Here is a 15,062-nt window from a genome sequence, read left to right on the forward strand (position 1 = left end):
ACAAGGAGGAGTAACTCTGGGTGCTGATACAAAACTGCAGACCAGGACAGAAACAGCCACCATGACGTTCACAGACCATCGCCCACACAGAATCAACAGACCTCCCCTCCCACTAGTGCGTCACCTTTCTTCCCTCCAACCCTGGCTGTCCAGTGGAGCCTTCCTTCCCCTTCGAGATTGCTGTAGTGTTTGGTGTTTGTGAGTGTGTGTGTGGTAGAGAGGGAAGACTGCTGAATGGCTTGCCCTGGCCCCACCCTCTGAGGACGTAGAGGAATTAAAAAGGACTGCAGTGGGGGAGCTTCCTTAAATCACCCATTGCACCAGAGTCATACACTGCTTGACCTAAGTATTGGTGGGTGAAGAAAGCCTTCTATTAAAAAGGAAGTTGGAAGGGGAAATGCCACCTCACTGATATATTAACCAAAGAAGATGTGTGTAGCTTGCCATTACTTTAAAGACAGCAAAAGAAGTTCTCACAAGTGGAATTTCATCCTCTGATTTTTACAACTAGAGAAAACAAACATTTCTTCAACAGTAAGTACATTTACTATGAACTTCATATGCGATGGCGTGGTTGAACTCATTAGATACGACAACTTGACTCTGATTCCTACCTCTTAGGTGCGTACTTGCCCCCAAAGGAGGCTTTGTACTGTTTTTTATTCCCATGGAGGCTACAGCTTCCCAACCTACTTGGAAAATCATCATCGGAGTTATGACCCATTGTTTCAGATTTCTTAGAGGGTAGCAAGATTAATTTCTGAATTTGAGTTTTCCAAATCAGTCAAAATCAGGTAAATAACTATCTCCAAACAAATTCTGATTAATGGGGTGTGGCTAATAAAAGAATCTGGTGTGACAGGAAAACTGCCTCTGAGTGGTTCCAAAATATCCTTTACCCAAACAGTCTTTGGGTCCCCTGGAACTGTGTTTGTGATGGCAGTCTGAGAGAATCATGTTGGCCAGAGCATTCATTTTCATTTCTAAACTTTGATGTTTTTGTTGAAAAAAAAAAAAATCATCTTCCTGTCTTTATAGGTCATAATATGCATAATTGCTTATAGTGTTTCTTTTTCCTTCCCTTTCAAATGATAGAATTTGCTGTTATATAAAGTCCTCTACCCCCTACATTTTGCATAATTTAAATGCTGCTTTGTACAAAACATGCCTTCACAGTGTTCAGTGTTTCTTGGTATGTTCTTGAAGAGGATCTGAACTTCATGGGGTAGCTGACTGATAGTGAGGGCCAATAGAATTTTCTGTTTGTACCAAAGTCCTAATCATTCTCACTGAGTCAAGAGCCATTCCATAGGAAGAGCTTTGCTCGGGTCTTGGAACTGGCACAAAGAAGTGTCTCCTTCCCAAAGTTCCCTGACCTGTGCCTGGTTCTCACCATTATGACTGCACTTAGAGGGGCCTCCAGTTAAGATCCCCCACTCATTTCAGACTGGCGACTCAGGAGTTTTATGACCCAATGGGAGGCTGTCCTAATTTCTTGGGTGATTTTTTCTTTTTCAGGTTGTGAACATAAATCCACAGTCCTTTATTTGGAAGCCCGTCTATACCATCTGGCCTCTCCTCAGTCATTTTGCAAAAATCACAACAGAACCTGCTATTTAGGCAATTGAATTGTCTACTGCACAAGACTGGTGCATACTGGGAGGTACCCAAATCTCACTTGGCTCAGAATTCTTTGCTTTCATTTTCCGTCTTGTACGGCAGCAGCAGCCATGCATCTCACAATGAAGTGTCTAATATCAGTATTCATATTCTTGAAGCTCTTGTTGCTGAATCTTCACTACTCTGAAGGTAAGCAGCTTCCAGGATCTTAATTAACTAAGTTCACTGCCTCAGGGTTTAGAGAAAAGGGATGGTATTCTTTGTGCTGTGACCTGCTATTTCCTTGTAATCTGGAAGGGACCTTTAGGGCATTTCAGTCCATTTTAGAGATGAGAAAACTAAGGGTCAAAATCCTGCCTGGGAACAGCATGGCAAGTCAGTGGCCAAGTTAGTTCAAGAACCCAGGCCATCAAGAAGGGAAAGGCAATGTTATTTTTACAGGATAAAAAAGCTGATCCAGAAGGAAAGCTTAGGTGGAGTCTCTTTCATAAACACTAGGTGTTCATTCATCTTTTGTAATCATCTAAGGATGCTGGTCTAGAGCACTGATTCCTAGACCATATTTCTATGAGACAATGCAGCTAAAGTGGTCTGCTTCAAGAACAGAACACTGGCGATCTTTCCAAGTAGAGGGGGGGAAAAGTAGTTGAGATATATAGTCTTCTTACTACTAAATTTTTCTCTTAACATTGGACAGGTTTTTAGTGGGGTGACATGGTCTGTGCCAGTATTGACTGAACTTCCATGAAATGTATGAGTCACAGGGGAGCCTTGTTAAAATGTGGTTGGTAGCATTTTTTTTCGGCCATGAAAATACTTTATATGATGCTATTATGGTGGGTAGGTGTCACTATCATTTTTCTAAACCCATAGAACACACAAAACCGAGAGTGACCCCTAATGTAAACTGTGGACGTTGGGTTGATAATGATACGTGGTGTATATTCATTGTCACAAATGAACCACTGGGAGTTTTGTTGACGGTGGGCAAAGTTGTGCAAGTGAGAAGGAAGGAGCATGTGGGTATTCTCTGTACTTTCCACTCATTTTGCCATGAACCAAAATTTGCAGTTTCTGCTTACATTGGCCTGGGGTGGAGTCTGTGATGCTGCATTTTTCTATTTTTTCTTTAAGATTTATTTATTAATGCATATACGAACTGGGGTGTAGGCTAGAGATGTGAGGGGGTATGTGTGAGAAGATTCACCAGAGACTAAGTGGGAAGCAGGACAGGCTGGTCTATGGAAATACACTGTTGAGGGGAGCAATAGGTGAGGCAAGAGAGGTCTGCTGTGCCATGTGAGTCACCTCCCTGTTCAGGGACCAAACTTGTGTTATAGTGGCTGGCAACAGCTTGATAGCGCTGTCTTTAACCCCTGTGCCACCAGAGAGGCTCTGAGATGCTGCATTCTTTTTTTTTTTTTTTTTTTAGATTTATTTATTTATACAGAACTGGGATACAGGCCAGAGATGCGGAGGGTGAAAGGATTCACCAGAGACAGAGTGGGGAACAGAACAGGCAGATCAACGAAGTACACTGCGAGGGGAGCAGCGGGTGGGTCAGGAGAGGTCTGCTGCGCCATGTGGGTCACCTCTGGGGCAGGCGGGGATCGAACTCATGCACCAGTAGCTTAAGCTTCTTAGTGCTGTGCTTTAACCCACTGCGCCACCAGGGAGGGTCGAGATGCTGCATTCTTTTTTTTTTTATTTATTTTTTTTTTAAGATTTTATTTATTTGTGCATACAGAACTGGGGTACAGGCCAGAGGCTCAGGGGCGGTGAGAGGCTTCACCAGAGACAGAGTGGGGAACAGAACAGGCAGATCGACGAAGTACACTGCTGAGGGGAGCAGCGGGCGGGTCAGGAGAGGTCTGCCACACCATGTGGTCACCTCCGGGGCAGGCTGGAATTGAACTCATGCAGAAGTGGCTTTAGATTCTCAGTGCTGTGCTTTAACCCGCTGCGCCACCAGGGAGGGCCGAGATGCTGCATTCTTAACAAACATCCAAGTGATGCTGGCACTACTGAGCCCCAGATCTTTAGCTTGAATATTAAAATTCTAAATGACATTTAAAGATAAAGATGTTTCTGAAGCATCAAGAGTGATTTGTATGACCCTGTTTGACTCTGACTGGCCTATCTGGTGGTTGTTTTAGTAATTTCTAATGCCTGGTGATAACTTTGATGGAAAATATGGAATTGAAGGAGATGAATGAATTGGAACGTGTGTATGATGCAGAATTGGTGAAGATGTGATAGACGGGAGTGTAGATGGGACTTGTGCGTGACCTGTGGGGCACAAGACTGGGTGACGCGAGCGGAGTGAAACTATGAAGGGGCAGGGCGTTTGCCACACAACACCTTCCTTTCCTGCTCTGGATCAGAACGTTGCAATTTGTCCTATCCTAGGCAGTCACTGCTGCCTAAGACAGATGACCTCTCCTTCCTGTACAGAGCAGGGCAGCTGGCATCTCTCCACTTCTGATGTGGTCTGCAGAGGCTGAGACACTAGAGCTCATGTGCTCCAGGAACTGGCCGTTGTGAAGCACACGGTCTGGCAGGGCAGCTCTCAGAGGGCATGGGCAACTTTTCCTCAGAGCTGAAGTCCTTCCAGGAAGCACAGCTGTGGGGCTGGGGGCAAAGGGGAGAGAAGTGGAGGGGAGAAGTCTCTAGGAAGAGTAAGCTGGATTGCAGGAACAATGGTAGCCTAGAAGTCAGGAGCAACACGGAGCTGGAGGAGCCAGAACCTCTCCCTGTATCCTCCATGCACTGCCTAAATACTGCTGGCCACGGACCCCAGACATCCACTTCAGTGAACTGGATACTTTTTCTATTTTCCAATTTTTGAAAAAGATTTATTTATTTATGCGTTCAGAATTAGAGCGAAGTCCAGAGGTACATGGAGTGAGAGGATTCACCAGAGTCAGAGTGGGAAGTAGAACAGACAGATGTACTGAAATATACTGCTGAGGGGAGCAGCAGGTAGGTCAGAAGAGGTCTGCCACACCATGTGGGTTACCTCCCTGGCCAGGGATTGAACTCGTGCTGCTGTGGCTGTGGTGGCTTCCTAGTACTGTGCTTTAACCCACTGCCCCACTAGGCAGGGCTCTGGATTTTCCACTCTTTCTAATGTGTGTTTCTTTAAAACCAGGGAAGACCATTCTTTTTTAAAAGTAAATTCAAGTTCTCAATGAGATAGGGTACCTCACAGCACAGCGTGAAGTTAAACTACACCAACACTTCCCCTTCTACCTGAGTAGACACTGACCCTGCTGGCCCTGACTGCTGCTAAGGGCCAATTCGGCAGAAGAGGCCAGGCCAGAAAGTTCCCCACCCCACCACCACTATGAAGGGATTAGAGAAGATTCATGTCTTACTAGATTGGGTTTTTTTTTTTTTAACTTATAAATTAAATTTTATTATTTTTATTATGGTGTCTTCTGACATGCTTTGTTTTGCAATGATAAAAGCCTCACCATCATATAATTGAATACAACTATATTATTATACAACTGTATAATTCTGTGGCCTTTAATGTATTGATTATATTGGGAACCATCATAACTACCTAATTTCAGAATATTTCCATCAGTCTATAAAGAAACCCTGCCTCTATTAGCAGCCATGTCTATTGCCCTCTCTTCATCTCCTGGGTCCACTGATCTACTCTCTGTCTCTGTGAATTTGCCAATTCCAGACTTTTCTTATAAATGGAGTAAGACAATAGGTGGCTTTTGTGTCTGGCTTCTTTCATTTAGCATCACATCTTCAAGGTTCATCCATGTTGTGGGATCAATATTTCAATACTTTTTCTTGGCTGTATAATATTCTGTTGTATATTGAACTCTTTAGAGGTGCATTATTGGTCTGAATCCAGTAACCCCCATGCTTGTTGTGAAAGGCTCCTCCCCTGGGGAAAGGTGGGTTGGGGGGTACCCACTGTGTAGAGTGTCCATGTGCTGTGCAGGTGGGCATTTTGCCCACAGTCACTGTGAGATGTGAGCAGGTGCCTTTATTTCAACCTCCCCTCTACCCTGTCACAGTCCCTGTCCCTCCAGGCTGCTGCCTTGGGAAGTGACTTGCGGGCACCTCACATCAGATGCAGACACTTGGCTCAGTTCAGCTGTCATCCAGTTACCTTTTGATTTTAGACCAGTCCTGAGTGTGATTCAACCAGTCAGACTACTGTGTGTGAGAGGAACGACCCCTTTCAAATTTGGGCAGCACATGATAGAGAGCAAAGTACCTTTACATCATTGTGTCATGTGGTCCCCATGATAATTATATGATGTAAGCAGGGGAAATAATACTGCATTCATTTTGCAGAAATGATACCTGACACCTAAGAAGGTTAGTCAGCTTGTTCAAGATCATGATTCTAATAAGCAGGAGATGGAAGCAGAGCTCATCCCCTAATCACGCTCTCGCCAAACACATGGAATAGCCCCTGCTTTTTGAAAGTTCCTGTCATACCATCTCACTCTCTTGAGAAAGCAGCTTCATACCAGTATTCCATAAGGGAAAAATCAAAGAGGATTTTCACTTTCGCAAAAAAAGCAGAAAAATGAAAGTATTGCTTCAGGTTTGCTTTGTGGCAGCTCTTCTTGGAGCTGCAAGCCTCCCAGTAGGGTGGGGTGGGGCTGCCAGATTCCTGTGGGAATTGCTTTCTACAGGCTGGGTACCCATCATGTCATTCCCATATGGACTATATGTTAGTGCTGTTTTAAGTGTTATATGTTATTTGGTAGGTTATTTTTTTTTGGTTATATAACACTCAAAAATGTTTCTATATAAATTAATGATAAATAAACTAATGATAAGTGTTTCTTCAATTTGTGCCTTTTGGGCTTATGAGCGCTTCCTAGGAATACCCTACTTACCATAGTGGAAGATTGGATATACTGCTGTGGACCAGGCCCTGTTCTAGATTCTGTACACTGGGCAATGAGCTAAGGAGACAAATCCCTAGCTGTCATGACTCTCAGAATAACAACATATGTTAATATAGGCCAGCTGAAGACAGGCTTGAAGAGAAATAAAGCAGACACGGGACTGAAAGTGGCAGGATGGCACAGATGCAGAGGTCTCCAGGGTATGTTTGGAACTGAGGCAACTCTCTGGGAAGGCGTTGGGCCATGCCTGGTCAGCTCAGCATGCCGCTGAGAAGGTGTTGTGGTGTCTATTATAAAATGGTAGAGCAAGCTCAGACGTTCAATTAGGCTTTAGCAGTGATGCTTATTACACTTCCAGAATCTGATTTTCCCCTCCACTGCTAAGTATAGAAGCCGAGGCCTAGTGGGAATTTCCAAATTTCCCAGAAGATTTTTGGTTCCTCTTTTCAGTCTGGTTCTTCCTCAGCCAGGCATCTGGTGAGAGGACCTCACATAATAACACTGAAGAGTTCACTTGACCTTTAGAGTGCACCCACGCTTTCCTGAGATCGCTGGACAAAAACTCCTTGGGAACCATCATTAAAATTAGATCATTTTCAGTTTGCACATGGCAGAGTCAATTAGAAATCCTGGATTCTTTCTCAGTGGGTCCAAACAGATTGACGAGGAGATATTCCTTAATTAGCGTCCCAGATGAGTTAAGTGTTGTCTGTCATGGGATCTGGTTTCATAGCAATACCAATGTCTTATGTATCTGACATAACCCCAGAGTGTGATAAAAGGAAAAGATAAAAGGATTGGAATGAGCAGAGGGAAAGAGGAAAGGAAACTCTTACAACAGACCTGCTATAGCCTAGTGTCTTTCTTGCTATACTGCTTAGTTGAATTTAATTTTATAATGATTCTGAGGGGTGGGCATCACTTTTTTTTAAGATGAGAAAGCGGTTCATCAGCGAGTGCTAGAATAACTCTGATGAGAGCCCAAGCCTATGGAAATTCATAGTCCATGCTGCTTCTGTGTATCATTTTGCTCCTCTTGTATCGCTTTTTAAAGAAAGCTTGGTTTATTTAGCTATTACAGCTTCACTTTAGAATATGCTCCTTCAAGTGTATTTATTTTTTTTCATTTCTCCTCCCCTTTCAGTTTATCCCCTAAAGCCTGGACTGGTGATGTTTGGCATAATTATCAAAAAGGGTGTCTTAGATTATTCTGAGTTATCCTCACAGTGCTATGAAAATACCATGACAAAGCTCCCTACCTAAAGGCTGCCGTGGGGCCAGCTCTAGTTTGCTGGAGGCCTGAAGAGTGACTGGTGAGTTGGAGAGGTGATGCCCCATGACTGCCGTCAAAAGACAGGCAGGCCTAGAAATGAGATTCCTAGATGTGGACCTTCCTGAGGCACCTGTATAGCTCTGTGGATATGGGGCATAAGGGAGAGAAAGCAGCATGGTGATGGGGGGGCAGGGCGGACGGACTGTCAATCATGAAAGAACTCGGGCCTTAGAGGGATGCTACTTTAGGTCAAATATAATAGAAAAATGACCAGGAATTTTGAACTCCCAAATTGGAAATGACGGTTATGATACATTTGGTGCTATTGGTGAATATTAGGAGCTAACAGAGACCCAGTTTAGATGCTGAAATATTGATATCCATGGGGTATACAATTGGGGAAAAGAGCAGAATGTTTCAGTTGGGACCCTCTTAGCAACAGCAAGCTAGAAGGCAACTGTTGCATGGATGACAGACACCCCAGAAAGATACATAAAGGATATAGATCCATTTAGGACACTGAGGAGGGCAGGAATAGTTTTAGAGCATGAATGAGGCTTGTCTGGTGGAAATGAGAAGAATTAGTCAGTTCAACCTAAAGTCACAAGGTGGAAAGAAAAGGACTCTGCTTTTTAAAACAAAAGAGTCAAGTAGTGAGAATGGGCTGGAGTGGAGAAGAGCAGTATTGGCTTATTTATCCTAAATAAGGCCTAAAAATCTGAAGATTATGCTCGATATAAATCACATCATTTTATCCTTATAGTAACCAGTGAGAAGATTGGACTTCAGAGAACTTAAGTTGCCTAAGGTTACACAACTAACATGGAGTTTATTGACTACCCATGTTCTTTCCACCTCAACACACAAAGCAGCCTCTCGGTAGAGGCATTAACACTCACTCATGATTCTCTTTTATATCTTGTTCAATTCTGAGAGCTTCAAATTCCAAATTAGTCAGGTGAAAAGAGAGTGGATCATAGTGTATACTCAGAAGACAGGAAGGTTTTATTCCTGAGTCAGTCAGTGAAGTCCCATAAGTCTGTTCTTGCTGTCTAAATTTGCATAAAATTTATCCATAGATTCTCCTACACTTCTGCATTTTAAATGAAGTGGTGCATATACATGCAATTATGTTCTGTGCATTGCTGTACTATATGCAGTTGGGAGAACAGAGGCTGTAGAAATGACAGATAGAAAATGGAGAGTTCCAGGGGTGAGGTCTTTATAATGAGTATCTTATTAACTTCCCAGTGTTGATAGTAACTAGGGCAGAAAACCCTGGAGGAGGTCTTCTAAAAAATGAACTCCCTGGAGGGTTTCAGTTTTAGATCTGGAGCACAAGAATTTCTAAGGAAATGGATGTCACATATCCAAAAAAGCATGTTACTTTCTCCAGCAAAGGGTATGTATTTTAAATAGGTGATGCAAGTACAGTTGATTGTCATTATTTGTAGTGGTTATTAGCACTCACTTGCTTGACAACAATGAATTTAGTAAATCCTGAACCACTGCTGTTCAGGGTAATAGAGGGTTAGTTTCCTGTGATCCTCTGATGACATTTTGTTAACTGACAAATTGTAGTATGTGTGTTTCTGTTTTCAAGAAGCCTCATTTATTTTTATTTTTAAAAGATTTATTCATTTATGCATACTAGAGCTGGGATACAGACCAGAGATGGGGGGCGGGGTTAGGGGGGCCGTGAAAGGATTAACCAGAGACAGAGTGGGGAGCACAACAAGCAGATTGACTGAAATAAACTCCTGAGGGGAGCGATGGTGAGACATGAGAGGTATGCTGCGCCATGCGTGTCACCTCCCTGGCTGGGGATCAAACTCTTACCGCAGTGGCTGCGGACAGCTTCATAGTGCTGCACTTTAACCCTTTGTGCCACCAGGGAGGGCCCAAGAAGTTACACTGAGTATGTACTATTGATTCACTAACATTGAACTCATGGCTATAGCACTATAACCCATGCCTGAACAAAGCTTACCTAACACACCTATTTTCTCTGTGAGCTACTTCACAACCTTAGCCAGCACATCAGCACAGTTTTAAACAACAAAACCATCAAAAAATGAATAAAAATATGAAAACTATGGCATTAGTGGGTTGCCAAGTGTGTACGGTTATACTCCGAGAGCTGAAATGAGATGGCATGGTGTCTCCTCGCTTTACCTCATCACTGGCCACTCGGTGTATGTGTGTGAATGACTGTAAAATTATCACAAGTACTGAGTATGGTGTTACCAAAAAATCCTAGACTAGGTGAATCTGCAATTATAGAATCTGTGAGAAGTGAGAATCGACTTGTATTATTTAAAATATGAGCCTCTTTTGGATGGCTTCTCCATCTCTGTCCTTAGACTTCCCTCACGACTGCAGACCAAGAGGTGCCTGGAATCTTAGGCCTTCTGACCCGCTGCTAGATTTCCTGAATCTCTCAAGCCCCAGTTGCCTCATACAAACAATGGGGATAATAACACCTATCTATTATTCCCTTTGTTTGGCATCACTGAGGCACCAGCCTCCAGAATGAAGTTCAGTCCCCTTGTCATATCTGAAGAGAACAAGAGTTGTAAAAGATATTTTAATGCACCTTCCCACATTCTAAAGAACTGAGGCAGATGTTCAATGTTGCACTCATGCCCATCTGGAAGAATGATAAAGTTAAGGTAGTTTCAGGTCAACACAAAGGGGAGCAGATAGCAAAGCAGTCCAGACTTACTGGAAGAAATATGTCAGAGCTCTCCCTGGTGGTGCAGCAGGTTAAAGCATAGCACTAAGAAGCTAAAAGCCACTTCAGCATGAGTTCAATCCCCGCCCCAGAGGTGACCCATATGGTGCAGCAGACCTCTCCTGACCCACCCACTGCTTCCCTCAGCAGTGTACTTCGTCGATCTGCCTGTTCTGCTCCCCACTCTGTCTCTGGTGAATCCTCTCACCGCCTCTGCACCTCTGGCCTATACCCCAGTTCTGTATGCATAAATAAATAAATCTTTAAAAAAAGAGAGAGAGAGAGAGATGTCATCTACATTGGTCAGGAGCCTGAGGGAAGGCTAATGGCACAAGCATCCATGTGGGCATTCACCCTTGCTAAGTGGCTATGATTAGAGTGAAACTGGACAAAGACTGCAAAAGGTCCTGGCATACAGCCAAATCTCATCAAGTAGAAAAGGAAAAGGGCAAATACAAGAAAGAAACAACTGAGAAGATGCACAAATACAGTGTTCTTATATATAACTCACATTACAAACTGCTAAAATGAAAAAATCATAATAGCTATCTACAGCACCATGAGGGGGATTAAATGAAATACTTGTTCTTCTCCAAAGTGAAAGCTCAGAAGAAGCAAAATAGGAGATGACAGACAGTAGGGAGAGTGATTCACAAAAAGCATTCAGACAAAGATGGGCAGGAATGGCTTCCTTCCACCTGCTCCCACCCCCAGGACCTTGGTCAGGGCTGACTTCTGTTGGGGGTGGTGTTCTGTTGGATTGAGAAAATAAGAAGTAATAGCACTAACAATTCCCTGATCTAGAAGAAGGTTCAGATTTACTACATATCATTTGAAAATCCTTAAGAAAAGTATCACATAATGGTCACATAATAATGAAAACTTAATGGTTTAAGTTTTCTAAAGAATGACTTACAAAGAACGACAGAGAAACTGCTATGGAAAACAATATGGCATTTTCTCAAAAAAATGAAAAACAAACTCTTAATGACCCAACAAACCCATTAGTGGGTATATATTCTGAAAGAATTAAAAACGGGATGTTGAAAAGATAATTCACTTTCATATTTGGCCTAATTGGCAATCATGGGTTCCATAAGAAGTGGTTCAAGGTCCCTCCCTGGTGGTGCAGCAGGGAAATGCAGCACTAAGAAGCTAAAACCACTTCAGCATGAGTTCAATCCTTGGCTCTGGAGGTGACCTACATGGCACGGCAGACCTCTCCTGACCCGCCCACTACTCCCCTCAGCAGTGTACTTCCTCAGTTGTCTGTTCTGCTCCCCAGTCTGACTCTGGTGAATCCTCTCACTACCCCTGCACCTCTGGCCTGTACCCCAGTTCTGTATGCATAAATAAATAAATCTTAAAAAAAAAAGTGTTCAAAATAGCCTACAGATGAAAGGATAAAGAAATGTGGGGTGTGTGTATTTTTATATATTACTTATATACATACCTGTGTGTGCATGTGTGTGTAATATATATGTATATATATATATGTACATATATATATAGGATATTTATATAGGATATATTTAGTGGGATGTTTTTCTTTACCATCACTATTATTATCATTATCATTCCTTAAAAAGGGAGGAAATTCTCCATGTGCCACAACATGAATGAACCTCATGAAATTGTGCTAAGTAAAATAAATCAGTCACAAAATGACAAATACCATATGATTTCACTCATATGAAGTATCCAAAGTAATCCAGCTCATAGAAAAAAAAAGTTGAGTGGTGGTTGCCTAGGGAGGGAGAAAAGGAGAGTTGTTCGTGCTTATAAAGTTCCAGATTTGCAAGAAGAAAAATTTCTGGAAGTCTGTTTCACAACAGTGTTAGTATGCTTAGCACTACTACCTGTACACTTAAAAATGGTTCAGATGGTAAATTCTGTTATTTGGTTAATCCCATTTTTTTTAAAAAGTGAAGGGGAAAAAAAGTACTAGGGCCAAAATAGTCAAAGTCATACTGAATTCTCTGGTCATGCTCAGCCACTTGATGCAACAGCCTGGGTTCTTTTCCTGCTAGCTCTGCAGGACTGTGTACTTAATACATATAACAATCTTGTTCATTTGCTTCTCCGTAGGCACCATCGAGGTAAAGAAGACAGTGAAAGACAAAGTGGTACTCCCCTGTAATTTTAACATTTCCTCAGAAGAGCTGGCGAGGGTTCGCATCTACTGGCAAAAGGGAGATGCAGTGGTGATGACTCTCATGGCTGGAAAAGAAAAATGGTGGCCCGAGTATGAGAACCGCACCTTCTTCCTCGCCAACAACCTCTCCATCGTGATCCTGGCTCTGCGCCCATCAGACAACGGCACGTATACCTGTGTTGTTCAGAAGCAGGATAAGACGTCTTTCAAACTGGTACACTTGAATCTGGTGATGTTATTCGTCAGAGGTCAGTGGGATTTTCTGATTTATTTTAAACCCGAAGATTTGTGATACTCTTAAAGACATACTCCTATTGATCTGGGTGGAAGTTAGACTAAACGGTGATGCTTCTCACTTCATTTTTGAAGTTAATGTGAGTCTCTAGCTTTACAATACATTAGAACTGCTTTCTCCAGATGTCCTGGAAATAGCTACTCATGTGCATTTTTTTGCCCAGAGACAGTTTAAGTTTTGGACACAGTAATGACGTAAAGAGCCTTCAGAATCATATGGGAACACATTTGATTTGATATAACTATACTATTAACTGCACTCGATGCAGTCATATATTCTGGTAAAAGTAAAATATATTAAACAGTATAAGAACAATGCAGGTATAAATAGTTTTCAAGTCTATTAGTATGAATATTGAACTGCTTTTTTCTAATATCTTCAAAACAATTTACTTGTACATTGAAAGCTCTCAACTCACAGGCATATCTATAAAGTGAGATGTTAGAGAACTGGATACATCCTTTATCCCTTCCCCGGCGAAGACAATTCTTTTGATCACACCCTATTTATACTTTGAAGGGCAAGCATTCTTCATTGATGGGTAGAAAGAGGCCTTGTTCTGACCATCGATGATAGTACTAGAAGATGCTGATACAGCCTGAGTCCTTGTTGAGATTCTGTAACCCTGGGTGATTCCTTCACACTTAAATTCAACATACTGCCTCTCCCACATTGCCTCCCTGAGTTCTTGAGCCTCTTATGGAATCCGAACTTCTTAATAAAAGATCATGATTAATCTCGACAATAGATAATTTAAGCAGGTATTGATTGAGTGAGTTCTTCAATACTTTGCCATGCTTTGGTTTTCAGCTATGCTGCATCTTCAGCTGTAGCCTGCAGATCACAGCTAAAACTTGGGCGATAAGCCAGAATTACATGGAATTATCTTACTTACCCTGTAGATTCTCTATGCATGGAGAAAGCAAATATTATGTCATGGTGTGAACTGAGGGGGCTCTAAGAGCCCCCCTCACAATTCTGACCAGCGTTGATCCCTAGAATTCCCACCATGATAGCTGCTAATTGCAACAGTTCTTCTACAAGCTCCCTGATAAAAAATGAAAATGTGTTACCTGGGGGAGGTGACACTACAAATATATGAGTCTGTACTGTTTCAGTTAATTACATTATATATGTAATTTTTTTTTGTTAAGATTTATTTTATTTATTCATACAGAACTGGGGTACAGGCCAGAGATGTGGAGGGTGAGAGGATTCACCAGGGACAGAGTGGGGAGCAGAACAGGCAGATCGATGAAGTACACTGCTGAGGAGAGCAGCGGGCGGGTCAGGAGAGGTCTGCCGTGCCATGTGGTCACCTCCACATGGGGATTGAACTCATGCGGAAGTGGCTTAAGCTTCTTAGTGCTGTGATTTAACCAGCTGCGCCACCAGGGAGGGCCTATATATGTAATTTTTTAACATAATACCAAGTCAAAAGTAGATTCAGGACAGATATATTCTGATAGGAAGACAGAGTGAGAAATCCATGATGGAGAAGAGGCAGTTTCAGGGAAGGCAGGACCTTGCAGTAGACGTAAGAGTAGGAGACCTTGGACAGCTAAAGGCGTGCAAGTGCTGGGGCCTCAAAAGGGCTGGGGAGTGGGGAGGGGGGAGCACACCAAAACTGGATAAGAGAAGGCTGAAGAGGAAATTTCGTATACTTAATTTGACCCAGTACCAATTCTAACTTTTCCAATTGTTTCCACAAATGTCAAGATACTTGTAAATCAGCTGGGGATCTTGTTAAAATGCCATTTTAAGTTCAGTATTTCTGGGCCAGAGTTTAAGAAGCAAGAAATCAGACATCTCTCATTTATTTGGGTAGGGGATCAACTGTCCTATTTTCCCTAGGACTGAGAGGGTTTTTCTCACACAAGTGATTTTTTTAGTGCTAAGCCTCGGGAAACCTCAGGCTAACTGGGACAAGCTTGTTTCCGTACTTTCACCTAAGTCTGCAAAATAATAATGTATTGGCATAGCAGTATATGAAAGTCTCCACTAACTTGAGGACAGGGCTATATTTAACACCTTTACTAGGTTAACAGATTTCACCCTTCTAAAACACTTCTCCCTTTTCTAATAAAATATTA

The 15,062-nt window shown here is 42.4% G+C and overlaps 1 protein-coding gene across 1 annotated transcript in view; it reads left to right on the forward strand.

Annotated features, from left to right (window-relative positions):
- The first annotated feature begins 1,742 nt into the window (after positions 1 to 1,742).
- CD80 (CD80 molecule) overlaps positions 1,743 to 15,062 on the forward strand; it is a 25,408-nt gene continuing 12,088 nt past the window's right edge. Inside the window, exons 1-2 of the mRNA XM_012731613.1 lie at positions 1,743 to 1,809; positions 12,608 to 12,922. Coding sequence (XP_012587067.1) covers positions 1,743 to 1,809; positions 12,608 to 12,922 — 382 coding nt within the window. The remainder of the gene's footprint in view (positions 1,810 to 12,607; positions 12,923 to 15,062) is intronic.

The sequence above is a fragment of the Condylura cristata genome, unplaced genomic scaffold (assembly GCF_000260355.1).
Source record: "Condylura cristata isolate star-nosed mole 26May11 unplaced genomic scaffold, ConCri1.0 scaffold00003, whole genome shotgun sequence".
Lineage (NCBI taxonomy): Eukaryota > Metazoa > Chordata > Mammalia > Eulipotyphla > Talpidae > Condylura > Condylura cristata.